Source organism: Pongo abelii, chromosome 12 (assembly GCF_028885655.2).
Source record: "Pongo abelii isolate AG06213 chromosome 12, NHGRI_mPonAbe1-v2.0_pri, whole genome shotgun sequence".
Classification (NCBI taxonomy): Eukaryota; Metazoa; Chordata; class Mammalia; order Primates; family Hominidae; genus Pongo; species Pongo abelii.
The window spans coordinates 62,127,155-62,149,728 of record NC_071997.2 but is presented as its reverse complement, the minus strand read 5'-3'; the positions used below and the strand labels follow the sequence as shown (position 1 = coordinate 62,149,728).

Sequence of the window (22,574 nt, the reverse complement as noted above, 5' to 3'; positions counted from 1 at the left end):
GTGGGCCCAGGGACCCCCTACCGTGGTGGAGCACACTTCATATTTGTGTCTACACCCCCACTGAGTTGCGGGAGTTAGGTAAGTAGCAGAAGCCCCTACCTGCCTGGATGCTCCGCTTCTGGGACAAAGGAGCTGACAGTATTTCCGATTCCACGGCTGAGATGGAAAAGTTGGCTTCTGTCACAGCTCACCCCTCCCTCCGTCAGCGGTTGCAGGTGAGCAGACAGTTGGCACAAGGGAAAGGTGACCATATCCTGATTGAATGGCTGATGGCAGCCATGTGGACAGAGTGGAACGATGCCAGAGAATTATCAAAAACTGTGAGTAAATGGCAATCATATGCAGAGCTGGTGGAGATAATTTGGAAGATGGGTATGTGGCAGGCTATGTTTGATTTGAATACCCAAGGGCCAGATGATGAACGCTTTACCTCCCACATGAGGTACCTTGTGTTGGGCTCTGCATCCCCGAGTGTTTTGTCTCTCTGGTCGTTGTCCTTCTCCATACATGGGGCATAAGGTGACTACCATACATAAGGTGATACTGCCATGGCAGCCCTTGGGGAAGCAGAAAGCCAGCAGTGGGAGCAGGGAGTCTGTGCTATAAAGAAGGGGAAGGTATCTCTCCCATAGGGAGCCACCCCACAGGACAAAAAGTGGCCCTAGCAGGTGACCCCCATGCAGATGTGAATTGATCTGATATTGGCTGGGGTTGCTTGAGAGAAAATTGACAGGCAACCCAATGAAGTGCTGTTAACTTTGTGGAAGCAATTGTCCCCGGAGTAGCAATTCCGGAAAATGCCCAAGACGGGGCAGGATGATGCTGCTCGACCCAGTCCTGCCGGACACTCCAGCTCAAGGATTACTTGCAGCTGGGTAGGAGAATAAAGCCTTTTGTGTTTGATTAGGGAACTGGCCAAGGTACCCAGCTTGGCAGGACACCAGAGATCAGAGGCCACATGTGGAATTGGCAATCCACTGGTACCCCACCAATGTACAGCAGGTGTTGGTGCTGGCAGGTACTGACGCAGATTATACCCCGACTATGGGAAACGGGATAAGTTTTTAAGCAAGGCTGTATACATAGATGGTTATGGAGGCCAGTCAGTGAAAGTAAAACCTGTATCTTTGCACCTCGGCATTGGCTGCTTGGCTTCCCATTTATACACTGTGTATATCTCTCCCATACTGGAATACATTCTGGGGATGGATATTTTGCATAGTCTTAACTTACACACCACAGCCAGAGAATTCAGACTCTGCATACATGTAGGAAAGCTGGTACTATGGGGACATATGCATCACCTGCCCAGGTTCTGCCACAACCCCGACGGGTTACCTCTGCTTGTCAACACTGCTTGCCAGGAGGGCATACGGAGATAACTGAGACTATTAAGAAGCTAGAGGATGGGCGGGCTCGGTGGCTCATGCCTGTAATCCCAGCACTTTGGGAGGCCAAGGCGGGCGGATCACGAGGTCAGGAGATTAAGACCATCCGGCTAACACAGTGAAACCCCATCTCTAATAAAAATACAAAAAATTAGCCGGGTGTGGTGGCACGCGCCTGCAGTCCCAGCTACTCGGGAGGCTGAGGCAGGTGAATGGCGTGAACCCAGGAGGCAGAGCGTGCAGTGAGCCGAGATCGCGCCACTGCACTCCAGCCTGGGCGACAGAGCGAGACTCTGTCTCAAAAAAAAAAAAAAAAAAAAAAAAGCTAGAGGAGGTGCAGATAGTGCATGGCACCCACAGCCCCTACAATTCTCTGGTATGGCCAGTCAAAAGGCCTGTCAGGACTTTGTGGATGACAGTGGACTATCAAGAACTAAATAAAATAACAGCCCCTTTACATGCAGCTGTCCTGTCTATCACGGATTTGATGGACCACCTGACGATGGAATTGGGACTATGCAGTGGACTTGGCTAATGCATTCTTTTCAGATGATATCGCTCCAGAGAGCCAGGAACAGTTTGGCTTCACATGGGAAGGGCGACAATGGACTTTCACAGTGTTGCCACAGGGCTACGTGCATAGTCCCACCATATGTCATGGTCTCGTTGCTATGGATTTAGCCGCCTGGAAATGTCCAAAGGGGATCCGCCTATTCCATTACATTAATGATATTATGTTAACCTCTGATTCTGCTGCAGATTTAAAAGCTGTGGTGCCCCTCTTGCAACAACATTTGGCAGCATGAGGTTGGGCTGTCAATGAATCCAAGGTCCAAGGGCCTGGGTTGTCTGCCAAATTCTTGGGAGTTATCTGGTCGGGTAAGACAAAAGTCATACCAGAGGCCATGGTAGGCAAAATTCAGGCATATTCCAGCCCACCACGGTGAGGCAGCTGCAGACCTTTGTGGGCCTGCTGGGGTATTGGCGGGCGTTCATGCCCCATTTGGCTCAAATGACAAAACCGTTCTACTAGTTGACAAAAAAGGGGGCTACCTGGGATTGGGATGATAAAGCTAAGACAGGCTTTCTGGCAGCCATGTGGGCTATTCAATAAACACAGGCCCTACAAGTGATTGACTAGGGGCACCATTTAAACTCTTTCTGCCTTGGCCTCCTAAAGTGTGGGATTTATAGGCCTGAGCCACTGGGCCTGGCTTGAGAATCTAAGGCTAATATTAATTTCAATCCTTTTCCATTTGGTAACTTTATTTTTACTTATTTATTTTTTTTGAGACGGAGTCTCACTCTGTCTCCCATGCTGGAGTGCAGTGGCGAGATCTCTGCTCACTGCAAGCTCCGCCTCCCGGGTTCACGCCATTCTCCTGCCTCAGCCTCCCGAGTAGCTGGGACTACAGGTGTCAGCCACCACGCCCGGCTAATTTTTTGTATTTTTAGTAGAGACAGGGTTTCACCATGTTGGCCAGGATGGTCTCGATCTCCTGACCTCGTGATCCACCCGCCTTGGCCTCTCAAAGTGCTGGGATTACAGGTGTGAGCCACCGCTCCCAGCCTCCATTTGGTAACTTTTAGAATATTGTCTGGTGTCGGCCAGGCGCAGTGGCTCACGCCTGTAATCCCAGCACTTTGGGAGGCCGAGGCAGGCCGATCACGAGGTCAGGAGATCCAGACCATCCTGGCTAACACGGTGAAATCCCGTCTCTATGAAAAATACAAAAAATTAGCCAGGTGTGGTGGCGGGCGCCTGTAGTCCCAGCTACTGGGGAGGCTGAGGAGGAGAATGGCGTGAACCCGGGGTGGGGAGCTTGCAGTGAGCTGAGATCGTGCCACTGCACTCCAGCCTGGGAGAGAGAGCAAGACTCTGGGAGAGAGAGCAAGACTGCTCAAAAATAAATAAATAAAATAAAATAAAATAAAATAAAATAAAATAAATAAAATAAATTCCAGGCCGGAAATGGTGACTCATGACTGTAATCCAGGCCCTTGGGGAGGCCGAGGCAGGCGAATCACCTGAGGTCAAGAGTTCGAGACCAGCCTGGCCAGTATGGTGAAAACCGGTCTCTATGAAAAATACAAAAATTAGCTTGGCGTGGTGGCAGGCCTATAACTCCCACACTTTAGGAGGCCAAGGCAGGAAGAGTTTAAATGGCGCCCCTAGTCAATCACTTGTAGGGCCTGTGCTTATTGAATAGCCCACATGGCTGCCAGAAAGGCTGCCTTAGCTTTATCATCCCAATCCCAGGTAGCCTCCTTTTTTGTCAACCAGTACAACGGTTTTGTCATTTGAGCCAAATGGGGCATGAATGCCTCCCAATACCAATACTACAGCTGTAGTCCCAACTACTCAGGAGGCTGAGGCAGGAGAATCGCTTGAACCGAGGAGGTGGAGGTTGCAGTGAACCAAGATCGGGCCACTGCACTTCAGCCTGGGCAACAGAGCAAGAGCAAGACTCTGTCTCAAAAATATACAGTACATTCTACCAGCTCTATTTTCTCAGTTCTTTTCCTGGGATTCCTGTTAGTTGGTTATTAAACCTCCTGTATTGAGCCAACTTAATTTTTTCCCTTCACTTTTGATTTCTGTTCTAAAACTGTTCCTTGTCTTTTAATATTCTCACTGAATTCATTCATATTTTAATTTTTTTTTTCTGGTATTTTACTACTATCCTGCTCTAATTGTTTTTTGTTCGTTTGTTTTTTGAGACAGGGTCTTGCTCTATCACCCAGGCTGGAGCACAGTAGCACGATCTTAGTTCACTGCAACCTCCGCCTCCTGGGTTCAAGCGATTCTCATGCCTCAGCCTCCTGAATAGTTGGGATTACAGGCACGTGCCACCACACCTGGGTAATTTTTGTATTTTTAGTAGAGACAGGATTTCCCCATGTTGGTCAGGCTGGTCTTGGACTCCTGGCCTCAATGGGTGATCCCCTCGCCTCAGCCTTCCAAAGTGCTGAGATTACAGGAGTGAGCCACAGTGCCCTGCCATATTTTATTTATTTATTTATTTATTTGAGACAGAGTCTCACTCTGTTGCCCAGGCTAGAATGCAATGGGATGATCTCTGCTCTCGGCACCCTCAGCCTCCTGAGTCAAAGTGATTCTTGTGGTAGCTGGGATTACAGGAATGTGCCACCATGCCCAGATAATTTTTGTATTTTTAGTAGAGACGGAGTTTCACCATGTTGACCAAGTTGGTCTCGAACTTCTGACCTTAGCTGATCTACCTGCCTCGCTCTCCCCAAATGCTGGGATTACAGGTGTGAGCCACCGCACCCAGGCCCTAATTTTATTTTTTGTAGGCATGAGGTCTTGCTATGTTGCCCAGGCTGGTCTCAAACTCCTGGGCTCAAGCAATCCTCCCACCTTGGCCTCCAAAATTGCTGGGATTACAGGCCTGAGTCACCATGTCTGGCCTCCTAATTTCTTTTTGTTTGTTGATTTGTTTTTTGAGACAGTCTCGCTTTGCCCAGGCTGGAGTGCAGTGGTGCCATCTTGGCTCACTGCAACCACTGCCTCCTAGGTTCAAGCGATTCTCCTGCCTCAGCCTCTTGAGTAGCTGGGATTACAGGCTTGTGCCACCACGCCCAGTGAATTTTGTGTTTTGTTTGTTGGAGACGGAGTTCGCTCGTTACCCGGGCTGGAGTGCAGTGGTGCGATCCTGGCTCCCTGCAACCTCCGCCTCCCAGGTTCAAGTGATTCTCCTGCCTCAGCCTCCTGAGTAGTTGGGATTACAGACATGCACCACCATGCTTGGCTAATTTTTTTTTTTTTTTTTTGAGATGGAGTCTCGCTCTGTTGCCCAGGCTGGAGTGCAGTGGCGCTATCTTGGCTCATTGCAACCTGTGTCTCCCAGGTTCAAGCAATTCTCCCACCTCAGCCGCCTGAGTAGCTGGGATTTTTTGTATTTTTAGTAGAGATGGGGGTCTCACCATGTTGGGCAGGCTGGTCTTGAACTCCTGACCTCAGATGATCCACCCACTTCGGCCTCCCAAAGTGCTGGGATTACATGCGTGAGCCACCACGCCCGGCCTGCTTGGCAAATTTTGTATTTTTTTTTTTTGAGACGGAGTCTCGCTGTTGCCCAGGCTGGAGTGCAGTGGCGCAATCTTGGCTCACTGCAATCTCCGCCTCCCGGGTTCATGCCATTCTCCTGCCTCAGCCTCCCGAGTAGCTGGGACTACATGCGCCCACCACCATGCCCAGCTAATTTTTTACATTTTTAGTAGAAACGGGGTTTCACTGTGTTAGCCAGGATGGTCTCAATCTCCTGACCTCGTGATCCGTCCACCTCAATTTTGTATTTTTAGTAGAGATGGGGTTTCACCATGTTGGCCAGGCTGGTCTTGAACTCCTGACCTCAGGTGACCCGCCTGCCTCGGCCTCCCAAAGTGCTAGGATTGCAGGCGTGAGCCACTGTGCCCTGCCTAGTTTTGTATTTTTAGTAGAGACAGGGTTTCACCATGTTGGCCAGGTTGGTCTCGAACTCCCGACCTCAGGTGATCCACTTGCCTCGGCCTCCCAAAGTGCTGGGATTATAGGCGTGAGCCACCGAGCCCGGCCGTAATTTCTTGAATAGAACATCTTTTATCTGGGGACATTCCAGTTCCTGGAAATTTTCTGATTGAGAGTTGCTTTTTGTTTAGAGCTACCTTTCACAATCAAAGTTTTCCTCAAATTTCTAGTGGTATTTTCCCATCCCTATGTAAAAGTGAAGCACTAAAAACCTGTCTGGAAGATTTGTGCACATGGGCAGGCCTTATTGACAGGCTGTAGAGGGAATGGTGGCCAGTTGGCATTTTTGGTGGGTGCTCTTAAATGTCCGTAACTGTTGTCTCTCAAGAGTCACTTAGTTTTACCACAGAAGGATCCTCCAACATCCTGCCTGGTGGGCATGTCTGGCTGTTGGCATTCTAGAGCTGAATAAGGATAAATAGCTAAGGATCTCATTTATCCAGTATACAAAATTGTGCTTAATCTCTATTTTCTGAACAGCATCACCTAGTAAAGTAAGTTTGCTTTTTCCTTTTTAAAGTTGAATTTACTATCTCATTAACTTCACCCTCCAACTTTAGGAGCCATAGTGTAATTAATTACTGGCAATCTTGGGAATATCTTATCTCTGAAGCTAGTGCTGCAAACAGCCATTTGAGTGAGCAGAAATTTCAAATAACTGTAAGACACTCAACAAATGCTACCATTGGCTGGGCGCAGTGGCTCACTCCTGTAATCCCAGCACTTTAGGAGGCTGAGGCAGGTGGATCACCTGAGGTCAGGAGTTTGAGACCAGCCTGTCCAACATGGCAAAACCCTATTTCTACTAAAAATACAAAAATTCAGCTGGGTAAGGTGGCACATGCCTGTAGTCCTAGCTACTCAGGAGGCTGAGGCAGGAGAATCACTTGAAGCCAGGAGGCAGAGGCTGCAGTGAGCTGAGAGTGTGCCACCGCACTCCAGCCTGGGTGACAGAGAGAGACTTCGTCTCAAACAAACAAACAAACAAAAAACCCAAAAAAACAGATTTTTATACACGAACAATGAAGTGAATTAAGCCTTTTTTTTTTTTTTTAAAAAAAGGCTGGGCGTGGTGGCTCACACCTGTAATCCCAGCACTTTGGGAGATCAAGCCAAGTGGATCACCTGAGATCAGGAGTTCAAGACCAACCTGGCCAATATTGTGAAACCCTGTCTGTACTGAAAACACAAAAGTTAGCCAGGCTTGGTGGCAGGAGCCTGTAATCCCAGCTACTTAGGAGGCTGAGGCAAGAGACTGGCTTGAACCCAGGAGGCAGAGGTTGCAGTGAGCCAAAATCACGCCATTGCACTCCAGCCTGGGGGACAATAGTGAGACATCATCTCAAAAAAAAAAAAAGGTTTACAAAAACCTGCTACCATTGACACCTGTTGTTTTCCTGTTTGGTTAATACATATGAGTACATATAATACATATGAATTTCCTGTTTGGTTAATTCACATGAATATGAATTAAGGTCTTCAAATGAAGGTAGAAAAACCTATTTGAGACACACTCACACATTTTATTAAGGCTCTTAAATTGAAACTCATCATTTTGGATGTACAATCAAATTCTAAACACAACAGTCAAAATGCAGTGACTGTAATAAAATGTAATAACCTCCTATAAAGAAACGATTGGGGACTATCATTTTTGTGATTTAATAACACAGAGAAAATCCAGGAAGAATGAATTGAGTTCCTTCTAGGAGTTGTTTATCCCTGCTCATGCTTAAGATTGATGATTTCGTGAAATAAAGAACATTATTTAAGAGAGAAAGAAACTGATTTTTTTTAAAGAAATCATCACTCTCATTTGAAAGGTTTGCTTTCTTATTTCCTATAAGTACATTTCGTTTTTCTAATTCAACCGTAACCTCAGGACCACTGTACAGCACTTAGTAAACCTGTCTTTGTACATGTGATCTAGTTCTTACCAACTGCCTTCTCAAATGGAATAGAACTATAACACACAAATAAAAGGAAGATGTACAAGCACAGGGACAAAACAGGAGGAAAATAAAGACTAGAATGTGAATCTCATTTTCAACAAGTATCAGCAAGGAAAATGAGACTCTGGTTTCATAATTAATTAAATCTGCAGAATGCCAATTCCATTTGGTGTTAAACAGTAACCCAATATAAACCACTGATTCTGGAATAAGATTAAAAAAAAAAAATACCTGAGTGAATATAACAATATGGATAGACCAAAAAGAAAAAAATCTCACACACAATAATCACTGCAAGAAGATCCCACAGGTTATAGAAAACATAAAGGAACTTTAATATCCAAACATTCAGGGTAAAGAATACTGGATTAGTCACCCATTAAGTGTGAATCACTTCAGGTTCTTTACAGTACCAGAAAGTAAAATCTAAATTTTGCATATTGCAGAGAATGAAACCATTTTAAAAACTTTAATTTCCTTACCTGATACTAATACCAGTATAATTTTTAGACTGAAAAACTAAGAGTAAGATTTAAACCAAAGATAGAGGTGTTCCTGAAATGTGAATTTGTTCAGTAGTAACCTTTTCATCGAGTACTGATACCACTTTCTTCTCAAAAAGCAGTCAATGTACATTTTAAGATTTGTGCAATAAGCCAATATTCTGGATAATAAAAACTGTTATTACTGGGGATAGTCAAAATGAAAGAAAACTATTTAAATTATTTACGCCCAAATAATTTACCCTGCAGTCCATGAGAAGTACAGGAAATAATTTTTTTTAATAAGAGAAAAATGAGGGTCCTAAAGTGGAAACATAAGCCAGAAGAAATCTAAAAATAGCTTCCTGATATATTTTTTAAATATTTCATTTAAGCTGCTTTTGGTTGCATGCCCTGATCTGTAGAAGTTAACAAGGAAATAAAATTTCCAAGTATTTAAAAAATTTACTCATCTTCCATAAAGCGACTTTTAATGTATCAACACTTAAAAATACACAGTGACTTAATGAAGTATCAGCACAACTGCATAGAATTGAGCTCCAGAGAATTATACACTTGAGCTGTCTTTCCTGGGCTCTGGTTTACAAGGGTATTGGCTTAGAGACCAGCTTGGAGTCATTTGCCCCTACCCGGGAAATGCAGGCCAGGAAACTTAAGATTTTGCAGGCCTTTTCTGTTTCTAGGTAAAATGCAGGGAGCTCCCTGAAGGTCTTGAAAACCATCAACCACTCAAATATGTATACTGGGACCTTTCCTCTCTGAGTCAAGGAAGAAGGAGGTTTGTGATCTTCACTGAAAACAAAGTGAAACTTCGCACACAAGTCTTCTAAAAGACTCTGAAATATACTAGAAATTTCAAAACTAGAACAATGCCATCAAAGATTAAACCTCTTAATGCTTGGAGCCACCCCAAAATAATAAAATCGGGAACTCCAGGAAAACAGGTACCAAAAGAATCAAAATAATGATTGCACTGAGGATTCTCTTATTTGAAGGCTGTTTAAAGAGGTAGGATTTTAAGGTTTTTTTTTTGTTTATCTTTTGGCCTCTGAACATTTAAAAAATGCTTTGCCCAGCTGGTCCTTCAGGCAAAATTTGGAGGTAACAATGAACTCCAAGCCTGACACAAAGATATTCTACAGTTTCACAGCTATCATTTGTACATATTAAGTTGATTCACTCTTTTTGAGCAAATCTACCTAGAAAACGGCAAATTAATATATTCCTTTACATACAACTTTGTGTCTCAAAATTCTTGAAAAACAAGAGCAGATGACTTTGTATTCAAAGACTACCAAAGTATGTATTTGATTTTCACATGCAAACAACTTAAAACCTTATAAATCTCATGTCAACTCTGCATGATGCCTTGAAGGAAATGACATACAAAGTTTGCTAACTGTGCAAAATATTAAATTGCTAAAACATTTTACATAATGAAATAATACATGTAAATGTTGAAGTTGACACATGAAATTAACATGGCATAAGAACTTATCACATTTCAGATATTTTCTTTAGTAACAAGTTTTTTTTTTATAGTTCCTGGTACACAGCAAAGTTTATCACGAAAGATAAAAATCCTTTTAAACAAATCCAACAGGAAATTCTTGAGGCACCTTCTCATATAAAACACAAGATGAATGCAATTATCAATCCATCTGAGAAAAGTTTTCAATCTAAATGAACATCATTTTTTCCATTTAAGTATATTTTACAGAACTTTAATAAGGCAAGACAAATTTGTGAAAAAAGATGTAGATACAAAAATGACGTAAACTAATAATTTATATTAAAAAACCCCAAAGGGATAACAGTGGAGATGGGACAGCTCAAACAATGCTTTTATTTTAACCTAAAACAGAATTGTGCACAAGCTGAAGATGACAAAGAACTTCTAGACTCTGCACAGTTTTGGTTTTTTTTTAACATCTTTATATTACATGTTTTAAATCATATCAGGAATGCAAACTAGAACTGCACACTACTTCAGTGGAAAAAAGTTCAATATTGTGCAATTTTCTGCCTCTTAATAGTTAAAAAGTGGCAGCAATCCCTGCATTTGTGTTTGAAACAAGGATCTGAGAAACTTTATCAAAAAAGGTAATGAAGGCAAAAATTGGCAGACATCCAGCATCTTGTTTCTTTTTAAAACAATGTGGATGATAATTTCATGATTAAAAATGAATCTTTTAAATAAATACATTGTATCTGACATTTGCACTGACTGATTTGATAAATCTTTAAGTAAACAACGGCTTTACTACACTCCCTGTAGCCTCAAGCCACTGGCTTTAGATTCTGGAGTCCTTTTTCACTGGGTTTCATACCCTGCCACTCGATACCCAGAAGGCTGATTGGGCAACATGCTGCCATTTTGCCCTTGAGGTGGTTGCACTCCATAATTTGGTCCCATCCATGGTGCAGAAGACTGTGTCTGACTGGTGGAGAATGTGAAAGAAGCAGAGGGGAGAGGAAATCCACTGATTAAAATAAAGTATTGGCAAGAACAAACAACAAGAACAAATATGGGAAATGGGAAACATACTTTTTCTTAATCCCAAATAGAATAATTTATGCTAGGGAAAATGAAAGCTCTTACTAAGGTTTTTTTCTCTTAAAAACAAGCATCCCTGTATGTTTAATTTGGACAGTTTAATTTTGTTAGAAATTAAAGCTAAGAAAATACCCTGAACTTATCAATATTCATCTCCTTTGAATATAGAAAAACCTAACCCCATTCTTGGAAAAGAAAACTATCCATCTCATCTCTATATCTTGGTTGAACATATTTGTTGAGGAAACCACTACCTGGAAGAGTCAGGTAGGTTCCCTACAACGAAAAAAGAACATTATACTACTCAAAGAAGAAATCAAAACCATTATTAGCATATGAAAGCTCATAAAAATTCATAACATTACAAGATTTTTTTTTTTTTTTTTTTTGAGACAGGTTTTCATTCTGTCACCCAGGCTGGAGTACAGTGGTGTGATCTCAGCTCACTGCAACCTACATCTCCCCGCTCAAGCGATTCTCCTACCTCAGTCTCCCGAACAGCTGGGATTACAGGCATGCAACCACCATGCCTGGCTAATTTTTTTTGTACCTTTCGTAGAGATCAGATTTCGCCATGTTGCCCAGGCTGATCTTAAACTCCTGGACTCAAGTGATCTGCCTGCCTTGGCCTTCCAAAGTGCTAGGATTATAGGCATAAGCCACCGTGCCCGACCACAAAATCCTTTTTTTTTTTTTTGAGACAGAGTCTTGCTCTGTTGCCCAGACTGGAGTGCAGTGGTGTGGTCTCAGCTCACTGCAACCTCCGCCTCCCAGGTTCAAGTGATTCTCCTGCCTCAGCCTCCCAAATAGCTGGAACTACTGGTGTGCACCACTACACCTGGCTAATTTTTGTATTTTTGGCAGAGGTGGGGTTTTGCCATGTTGGCCAGGCTGGTCGCAAACTCCTGGCCTCAAGTGATCCACTGACTTCAGCCTCCCAAAATGCCGGGATTACAGGCAGGAACCACCACGCCTGTCCCACTAAATTCCTTTTTAACCTCCCAAGTATTTTTATTTCCAGTGTGTTTTTCAGAAATGTAAGTAAAATAGTGTAATTTAGGGTGTATAAGGAAGCTTGCAATATAACAATGCATATTGAAAAAACCCTTTGTACAGAAAAAAGCATAATTAATACAACAACTAGCATCAAACTCAGTGTATATAAGAATGGCTAAATGACCATTAGTCATGTGAAAAGCTTAACAACTATTAAGCTCTTATTTTCTTACTAAAAAACAATTTTAAGTTCTTTCAAGGCTATAGTTATGCTTTACATAAGAGGCCCTATTACCCACTAATTCTTAAAATTTCTTCCTACTTAAAATTTCTTTAGACATTTTCAAAGGTTAGTAAAGGAAGAGATCAGATATGCTTACTTAAATCCTTGCTGGTTCCATGCCTGGCCATACATTCCATATGCAGGAACTTGCCAACCATTAGGCATATACTGGCCAATTTGTTGTGCATTTCCATACCACTGGCCCCACTGGCCATAAGGTTGGGGATATCCAATCTGATTCTGCTATTAAATAAAATTTAGTATTACTTGAAGTTAACTGTATATATACAATCCTAATATGTTGATACCACAAATTCTTAGCCAAAACACACAGGGCCATCATTACAATTAAAATGACAGGATAAACAAGAGTTGACTGCTGGGAGAAAAAAAAAAAAAAAAAAAAAAAAAGTGAGGTTATACTGCTGTAACTCTACGTGATACTCTGAATGGCATAGTTTTTGGAAGGCATCAGTTGATACCCTAGTAATAAATGTTAAACTTAGTAGAATGTTTAAGTGTTTTGTATACTATCCACATGATTGTTTCCTTTAGATAGGGAAGATGAGATTAGTTATTTCTATATTCAGCTTACTTAAGACACTTATATAGTTTAGGATTTGCTTACTCCCATCTCTGTGCTCCATTTACAGTTTCCTCATAGAAATCTTTGTGGAATCAAGTTTGAACCACTAAAGCTGCCTGGAAAAAAAAAAAGGCAGCAAAATCTGGAAGAAAAATGCCAAGGCCATAACTATATTTACAGCTTTATTTTTGTTTCAGTTGAGTCAAGCATGCTTGTGAGTTCTCCAAATAGTATGTGAATAAATCTACCAAGTATTAAAAAAAGATGTAATACCCTTTTAGGTTTCTTGGAGCATTTTAAAATCCACTGTGTGAGCATGAGTCAATTGAGGCAGTCACATTCATCATGTCACCACTGCAATCCATGAAACACCATTCTGGAACTATAATACATGTAGGAAGAGCCCTTATATACTATCATTTTAGCTTGAAACTTATTAACAAGGATTATCAACAATCTTCACCTTAAAATAACATTATTAGCCCAACAATTACTTCTCAAAGTTAAGAACCCTCTCACCTGTTGCACGGGATTTATCATATCAAGAGTTTCTTTGCCCCAATAGCATTTCACAACATGACCTTCAATGGTAGTACCATTAACAGAAACAATTGCATGTGCTGCACTTTCATGGGAATTGAACCTATTGAAAACAATATTAAGAATCACCAATACAAATTCTTTTAAATATTTATGAATAAAACCTATTTTTAAAAATCAAGGTGAGTCTGAGGTAAAACAGTTTGCGTAACATGGCATATTTTCTTTGCTATTTTTTTCAAAGATCTTGTAGTTCTGGGGAAACTTGTGTTAACAGAGAATGTGTTTCACTGGCTCCTTCCCTTAGGGAGGGAGCTATAAAATCACAGAGGCAAATACGCTAGATGCTAGAGAAATTTCAATTTTTTTTTTGAGACGGAGTCTGGCTCTGTTGCCCATGCGGGAGTGCAGTGATTGTGATCTTGGCTCACTGCAACCTCCACCTCCTGGGTTCAAGTGATTCTCCTGCCTCAGCCTCCCGAGTAGCTGTGATTACAGGCATGCGCCGCCACGCCCGGCTAATTTTTGTATTTTTGTATTCTTAGTAGAGACGGGGTTTCACTATGTTGGCCAGACTGGTCTCAAACTCATGACAGTGATCCACCCGTCTCGGCCTCCCAAAGTGCTGGGAATACAGGCGTGAGTCACCACACCCGGCCAAAATTTCAACTTCTTTATAACCAAGGTAAATTTTTAAGAAAACGAGGTGCATGTTCAAAAAATATTTTGGAGGAAAAAGTTTATTTTTCATTTATTTTCTGGTTTTCCAGTTACATTACCAAGAAAAAAGTTTTTAAAAAAAACCATCCCTACCGAACAAATGAATATCCTTTATCTGGAAAGACTCGAATTTCCATTATTTGTCCAAAGGGTGAAAAAGTCTGACGCATTAGTTGTTCTGTTAGACAAAAAACCAAAACAAACAAATCACACTAAGTTCTATAAAAATCCTACAAATATTAAGCTTTGCACTTTAAAAATTAATGCCACACAGGGAAGGCCTCCCATACCTGTTAGCCCAGAAGTAACACCTCCACAGTATACAGTACAGTTGCTTGGACTAGACTGATTTACAACCTCATCATATGATAGCTGTTTGGTATTTGCTGGTGAGAGAAAAGGTTTATGTCTTTAATTCATTAAATAAAATGTGCAGAAAGAGAAAAGCAGCATTCACTACACTACTGTAAAGGTAACATTAACCTTGATCAAAATGCTTATATTACACATATTATACTTCAGTTCAGGATTAAACCTCCCCCACGAATGTCTAAAAAATTACCCAGTATTTTCTATTTAATAGGAGACTTGACATTAGAAATAATATTATTTATAATTACAAAAATGAAAACTAAGTACATTTTTGAATAGTAGTCTTGATTTGCTTCTCATCTATTTCTGCAATAAGTCTCCGGGAACAGCTCTAACATTTAAAATCTAGTGTATTTTTCTCCAAAATTCCACATTTCCTTTTCTTCTCCAATACACCTACACTCATATGTACTCTTTGGAGCGGGAGGCTTTCGGGTTGCCCAGTTAGTTCTGATTTGTCTTCCACCAAGCCACTGGCCACCCATCTGTTGAATGGCGTTTTCAGCATCCTGTTCCGTACAACATTAGAAACAATAAAGAAGTCACTATTAGTTGATGTTAAACAACTTTTAGCAGTAGAGAAAACTTGGTGCTTTTCACAAATGTTTAAGTGAAAATGCTTTATGAAATACACAACATATGATAGCTTTCCTAAAATGCAATGGTGCTTTTTATATTTTTAAATTTTTTATTTTATTTATTTTTTGAGATAGAGTCTCGCTCTGTCACCCAGGATGGAGTGCAGTGGTGTGATCTTGGGTCACTGCAACCTCTGCCAACTGGATTCAAACGATTCTCCTACCTCAGCCTCCTGAGTAGCTGGCATTACAGGCATCCACCACCATGCCTGGCTAATTTTTGTATTTGTAGTAGAGATGGGGTTTCGCCATATTGGCCAGGCTGGTCTCGAACTTCTTCTTCTTTTTTTTTTTTTTAAGTCTCGCTCTGTGGCCCAGGCTGGAGTGCAGTGGCGTGATCTCAGCTCACTGCAAGCTCCGCCTCCCGGGTTCACGCCATTCTCCTGCCTCAGCCTCCCAAGTAGCTGGGACTACAGGCACCCGCCACCACGCCTGGCTCATTTTTTGTATTTTTAGTAGAGATGGGGTTTCGCCATGTTAGCCAGGATGGTCTCGATCTCCTGACCTCGTGATCCTCCCAACTCGGCCTCCCAAAGTGCTGGGATTACAGGCGTGAGCCACTGTGCCTGGCCCTGGTCTCAAACTTCTGACCTCAAGTGATCTGTCCACCTTAGCTTCCCAAAGTGCTAGGATTACAGGCATGAGCCACCACACCCAACCCAATGGTGCTTTTATATTGTTTTTCTCTTATTTGAATATTAAACTTTGGGAACATTAATAATCTGAAAAGGTCCTGAGCCCAACAGCCCTAATGAGGTAGATATTATAAAGTTCATGCAACTCAGACTACTATAGAAGAAAATCTTACTTTAAACAATCTAACAAGCTTGTTAACAATATTTGGTTTCTCATTCATCCAACAAATAAATATTGAACAGTTATGTTCCAGGCATGCGGTTAAGAGCTAGGGACACACTGGTAAACAAGTATACGTGGTCTCTTACATTCTTTTGTGGGGAACAAATAAAGCAATTACAAATTGTGGTAAGACCTATGAGGCTGAGATAGAGAATATGGGCACAAGGATCTACTACAGACAGGATGAATAAGAAAGGTCTCTCTGAAATGACATTTAAACTGAGCCTGAGAGGAAGAAAGCCCCAGTGGAGAGAAAAGTATTGCAAAGTGTGTTAAGGCACAAAAGTTTGGTATGCATCTGAAAGCAGCATGTGAAAGACTAGTTTCAGTGGAATCTAGCGAGCAAAAAAGAATGTCGGAGAATGAAACTGAAAGATTTTAAGCAAGGAATCATCAAGATTTTAAGCAAGGAATCACCATTCTTTTTTTTTTTTTTTTTGAGATGGAGTCTTGCTCTGTCTCCCAGGCTGGAGTGCAGTGGCGCGATCTTGGCTCACTGCAAGCTCCGCCTCCCGGGTTCCAGCCATTCTCCTGTACAGGCGCCAGCCACGGAGCCCGGCTAATTTTTTTTGTATTTTTTAGTAGAGACAGGGTTTCACCGTGTTAGACAGGATGGTCTCGATCTCCTGACCTCGTGATCCGCCTGCCTCGGCTTCCCAAAGTGCTGGGATTACAGGCATGAGCCACCGCACCCGGCAAGAAGGCCATTCTTAGTGCTAAGAGGAGAATGGCTTAGGATAATGGGTAGTAAGGGGATAAAGATACTTTATGAAACTTGTGCAATATTCTACATTTTTAAAAAGTGTTGGTGGCCAGGAGCATTGCAGTAGCAGTGAATGTAACTTAAACTCAAGGCCAAAATAATGGGGGCTGGAGGGGATACCACAAGCAAAAGGAGAGAAAACGTTAACTCTTAGGTTCCTCTAGAGAAATTGGAAAGATAGCATTTACTGAAATGCGGAGAAAGACTAGGAAAGAAAAGGGGAACAGGTCTGAGGAAGAAACAAAAAGCTCCATTAAGAAAAAACTTTGAGATGCCTGTGAGACATATAAATGAAGACCATTTGTTAATAAATGTGGAAAACAGAGAAGTAGACTGAAGATACAAAATTCATGCAGACTAGAGAAAGAGCCTATGACAGAGCCCTGAAAAACAGCAAAACTTGAAAAACGGATAAAGGAATAATCACTAGCTAAGGTGACTAGGGAGGAGTAGCCAGTGATGAAGGAAGAAAGCCACAAAAGTGTATGGTCCAGGGAGCCAAGAAAACAGAGGTTAAGAGGTGACCTTGAAAATAGAGTAGCATTGGTACAAAGTGAGAGTAAAACCAGCTTAGAGTAGACTAAAAAGTAAATGGAGTGTAACTTTTGTGTGCACACATCAAAGGTAAGCTTAACCTACTACTGAAGGAACAGGCAAATTCAAGACCTTTCTTGAAATACGAAAACGAAATGCTTTAAAAAAAAAAAAGTAAACAGGGTCTTATTCTGTCATCCAGGCATGATCATAGTTTACTGTAGCCTTGAACTCCTTGGGCTCAAGTGATACTCCCACCTCAGCCTCCTAGTAGCTAGGACTATAAGCATGCACCAACAGGGTTGGCTATTTTTTTTTTTTTTTTTTTTACTATAGTAGGAACGGCCTTTACTGGTTGCAACAGGCAATGGGAGGGATTCGGGGTCCACAGACTAGGTCGCCAGGCTTTTTTTTTTTTTTTTTTTTTTTTTTTTAATGGAGACAGGGTCTTGCTATATGTTGCCCAGGCTGGTCTCTAACTCCTGGGCTCAAGCAGTCCTCCTCCTTCCTTGGCCTCCCAAAGTTCCGTTATTACAGGAATGAGCCACTGTGCCTGGCAGGAAATGCACATTCTTAAAAAGAAACAAATATTATCACCCTAACCAGTCCGAACTCCATGAGACGCTTAACTAATGTTATGTGTTGAACTGTGTCCCTCAAAACGATATGAAGTCCTACACCCTGGTATCTATGAAATATGGCCTTATTTGGAAACAGGGTCTTTGCAGAAGTAATTAAGATGAGGTTATATTGGATTAAGGTGGGCCCCAAATCCAATGACTCAAGTCCTTATAAGAAGTAAAGATTAGACTGGGCACGGTGGCACACACCTATAATCCCAGCACTTGGGAGGCTGAGACAGGTGGATCACTTGAGCCCAGGAGTTCGAGACCAGCCTGGACAACATGACAAAATCCTGCCTCTACAAAAAATAGAAAAATTAGCTGAGCATGGTGGTGCAACACCTGTAGTCCCAGCTACTTAGGAGTTTGTGATAGGAAGATCACCTAAGCCTGGGAGGTCAAGGCTGCAGTGAGTTGTGATTGTGCCACCACACTCCAGCCTGGGTGGCAGAGTGAGGCCCTGTCTCAAAAAAAAAAAAGATGATTATATGGATACACAAAGAGAGAAGATGGTCATGTGAAGATGAAGGCAGAGATTGGAGTTATACAGCTACAAGCCAATGAATGCCAAGAATTACCAGCAACCACCAGAAGCTTGGAAGAAGCAACAAAGGATTCTTCTACAGAGCCTTCAAAAGAGCATGGACATGCTGACACCTTGATTGTGAATTTCACGCCTCCAAAACATTGAGAAAATAAATTTTTGTTGCTCTAAGCCATCCAGTTTATGATACTTTGATACAGCTCCTCAGGAAAAAAATAAAACTACTCACTCAAAAAAGTGGAAAAAAAAGAGAGATGTATCTATGTTGGTGGTTGTGAATGGGAGATAAAGTAGAAGCATATGCAAACAACTCCAGAATTATAGCCAAGAAATGGGGATATAGTTAGGGAAGGGATGTGAGGATAAACAGTGGTTTTGATTAAGAGATACTAGATGGCCAGGAACGGTGCCTCATGCCTATAACCCCACCACTTTGGGAGGCCAAGGCGGGCAGACTGGTGGAAGCCAGGAGTTCGAGGCCAGCCTAGGCAACAAAGTGAGATTGTTCCTACAAAAAAAATTTTTTTTTTTTTTTTTGAGACGGAGTCTCGCTCTGTCGCCCAGGCTGGAGTGCAATGGCGTAATCTCAGCTCACTGCAACCTCTGCCTCCTGGGTTCAAGTGATTATCCTGCCTCAGCCTCCTGAGTAGCCAGGATTACAGGCGGGTGCCACCATGCCTGGCTAATTTTTCTATTTTTAGTAGAGATGGGGTTTCATTATGTTGGTCAGGCTGGTCTCGAACTCCTGACCTCATGATCTGCTTGCCTCCGCCTCCCAAAGTGCTGGGATTACAAGTGTGAGCCACCGTGCCTGGCCTTTTTTTTAAAAAAAAATTAGCTGGGCATGGTGGTGTACACCAGTGGTCCCAGCTACTCCAGAGGCTGAGGCAGGAGGATGGCTTGAGCCCAGGAGTTCGAGGCTGCAGTGAGCTATGATCACACCACTGCACTCCAGCCTGAGTGACAGAGTGAGACCCTGTCTCAAAAAAAAAAAAAAAAAGAGAGAGATCCTAGGTTGATGAGAATGATCCAGTAGAGAAGGAATAGAGTGATGACACAAAATAGCAGTAGCAACAAGAACAGCACATTATGATTCCATTTATAGGAAATGTTGAGAACAGGGAAATCTACAGAGACAGGAAGTATATTGACAATTGTTCAGGGCTGGCAGGAGGGGCATGAAAGGAGGATAGTGACTGCTAATGAGTCATGTAGCTTCTTTTTGGGGTGGTAAAAATATTCTAAAATTTATTTTGGTAATAGTTGCACAATTCTGTGAATTACCTAGAAACCACTGAATTGTGTAATTAAAAAAAAAAAAATTTTTTTTGAGACAGGGTCTCTGTCGTCCAGGGTGGAGTGCAGTGGTGCAATCTCAGCTCACTGGATCCTCAACTTCCTGGGCTCAGGTGATTCCCCCACCTCTGCCTCTCAAGTAACTGGGACTGCAGGTGTGTGCCACCATGCCTGGCTCATTTTTTGTAGAGAAGGGGTTTTGCCATTTTGCCCAGGTTGCTCTCAAACTCCTAGGATCAAGTAATCTGCCTGCCTTAGTCTCCCAAAGTGCTGGGATTACAGGTGTGAGCCATTGTGCCCGGCCACACTGTATACTTGAATTATATCTCAATAAAGCTGCTGTTAAAACAAAAAACAAAAAAACAAAAAAACACAATGAAGCAGTGGCAGCATAGGCTCAAAGTCCTTGAAAAGGCAAGAGAGGTGGGGACACAATCATAAGTGATTTTGCCTTTGACAGGAAGGACCTTTCCTGTACTATAATAGGAGGAAGAATGGGAAGGTGGATGAATTTTATGTAAGTTTGGTGGTTGAAAAATGAGAAACACATGTTTGCCGAGACAGTACTCTGTACTCACCTAAAGTGTGTGACCATTAAATTAGAAGCAAAACCACCTGAACTCAGTTTTTTTCCAGCAACATTCAGTTATTTTGGGGTAGGAAGAGAAGCTAAGCTCAATCAGTATTGTGGTCTTCCTAGCATGTAGAACATAGGAAGAGAGGCTGGGGGTAATTGCAATCAGGGCTGTAGCACTGCATAACAGAGCCAAGCACGTATCACAAATTTTACATAAGTTGAAATTTATAGATTTAAATTTATAGAAGATTTTATAGAAGATTATATTATTTACTGCCGGGCGCTGTGGCTCACGCCTGTAATCCCAGCACTTTGGGAGGCCGAGGCGGGCGGATCACAAGGTCAGGAGTTTGAGACCAGCCTGGCCAACATAGTGAAATCCTGTCTCTACTAAAAATACAAAAAATTAGCCGTGCATGGTGGCGGCACCTGTAATCCCAGCTACTAGGGAGGCTGAGGCAGAAGAATTGCTTGAACCCAGGAGGTGGAGGTTGCAGTGAGCCAAAATCGCGCCATTGCACTCCAGCCCGGGCGACAGAGCGAAACTCTGTCTCAAAAAAAAAAAAAAAAGATTGTATTATTTACTGAAAGTTACATCTGTTTTATAATGGTTGTCAGAATTTGTATACATCTCTGGCTAACTCCAGAGGCCATACACAGGTTATCAACAGACATCCTTTGCTATTTGACTCTAGTTCATACTAAATACACATTCAACAGTGATTTTTATATAGCAGAACCCTATAGTCCACGATCTCAAAAATGTGAAAAATGAGTTCCTAGCCCATTAAACCCCCAATTTATTTCCCTAAGTTGCACTAAAACATCCTAAAACCTATGAATCAATCCTCTAAGGAACTCAAATTAATCACAGCTATCAATCCATTATAGAAGGTATTTTTCTACCTTTCTAAAATATTATGCTATGCTTAATAGTAAAGTTTTCAGAACCAAATAAATTCTCTTAATTTTTATTTTCTCATCTTACAGGAAAAAAAAAATCTTTGGTAGATGGGACATGCACATGATTGAGCTTGTATTGTTTTCACCTCTCAATATACTTTACAATTTTCAACTTTTCTTTTTTTTCTTGAGACAGGGTCTCACTTTGTCACCCAGGCTGGAGTACAGTGGCTTGATCACGACTCACTGCAGCTTTGGCCTCCTGGGTTTAAGTGATCCTCCTGCCTCAGCCCCGCAAGTAGCTGGGACTACAGGCATGCGTCGCCATGCCTGGCTAATTTTTTGTAGAGATGGGGTTTTGCCATGTTGTCCAGGTTGGTCTTGAACTCCTGACCTCAAGTGATCCACCCACCTTGGCCTCCCAAAGTGCTGGGATTACAGGCGTGAGCCACTGGGCTCGGCTGAATTTTTGGGATTTCCAAAAAAAAAAAAAAAAAAGTGAAATAAAAAATTATTGTGTAGAGATAGGGTCCCACTAGATTGCCAGCGTTTATCTCAAACTCCTCAGGCTCCCAAAGTGCTGAGGTTATAGGCATAAACCACTGTGCCCGGGTAATATATAATTTTTTAAAAAGTTCCTATCCATCACAGTATTTTATTTTATTTATTTATTTTTTGAGACAGGGTCTCACTCTGTCGCCCAGGCTGTGCTGTGGCATGATCTCAGCTCACTGCAACCTGTGCCTCCTGGGTTCAAGTGATCCTCCTGCCTCAGCTTCCCGAGTAGCTGGGACTACAGGCGCCTGCCACCACGCCTGGATAATTTTTCTATTTTTAGTAGAGACAGGGTTTCACCAGGTTGACCTGGCTCTTCTCAAAGTCCTGACCTCAGGTGATCCACCCGCCTCGGCCTCCCAAAGTGTTGGGATTACAGGTGTGAGCCACCGCGTCTGGCTTCCTCACAGTATTTTATTAGCTACTTTTAAACTACCATGGGAATATAAACTAGGGAGATAATGAATTAAATCCATAAATGAGATTTTCAACATCTACCTTTGGCTGATAATTTAAACAACTTTACTTTCTACATTCTGAAAACATCTTATCACTCTGCATGCCTCAGGTGCCAATAAATGTTAAACAGACAAAACAGAAGAAGATATCTTCTAGTGAGGGTTTATTTTAATCATCAGTAAAATAAACAGCAGACGAAAAAAAGATCAGTAATTAAAACGGAGTGTTTCCATTCTTTACTCTTTAAGCATTGTCCATGCACTTCTCATTGAGCTCACCCATTTGTTGAAAAAGGAGACAAAGCCATATCCCTTAGACTTTCCTGTTGCCATGTCTTTTACCACTCGGGCATCTCTGAAATCAGAAACAATCAGAAGTTTAGGTTTGCAAACTGTC

General features: G+C 42.1%; 1 protein-coding gene across 16 annotated transcripts in view; it reads right to left on the bottom strand.

Moving 5' to 3' along the window:
* Nucleotides 1–8,182: 8,182 nt before the first annotated feature.
* TIA1 (TIA1 cytotoxic granule associated RNA binding protein) overlaps nt 8,183–22,574 on the bottom strand; it is a 38,468-nt gene continuing 24,076 nt past the window's right edge. For 9 of the 16 annotated variants that reach the window (XM_009237204.4, XM_024242144.3, XM_024242139.3 and 6 more), the window contains 7 exons: nt 22,457–22,532; nt 14,829–14,937; nt 14,347–14,442; nt 14,150–14,234; nt 13,316–13,439; nt 12,308–12,453; nt 8,183–10,815 (listed from right to left, as the gene is read on the bottom strand). In XM_009237204.4, coding sequence (XP_009235479.2) covers nt 10,689–10,815; nt 12,308–12,453; nt 13,316–13,439; nt 14,150–14,234; nt 14,347–14,442; nt 14,829–14,937; nt 22,457–22,532 — 763 coding nt within the window. In that variant the 3' untranslated portion in view covers nt 8,183–10,688. Of the gene's footprint in view, nt 10,816–12,307; nt 12,454–13,069; nt 13,179–13,315; nt 13,440–14,149; nt 14,235–14,346; nt 14,443–14,695; nt 14,938–22,456; nt 22,533–22,574 lie in introns of those variants that run through there. The other 7 variants (XM_024242141.3, XM_024242145.2, XM_024242140.3 and 4 more) reach the window with 5 other exon arrangements.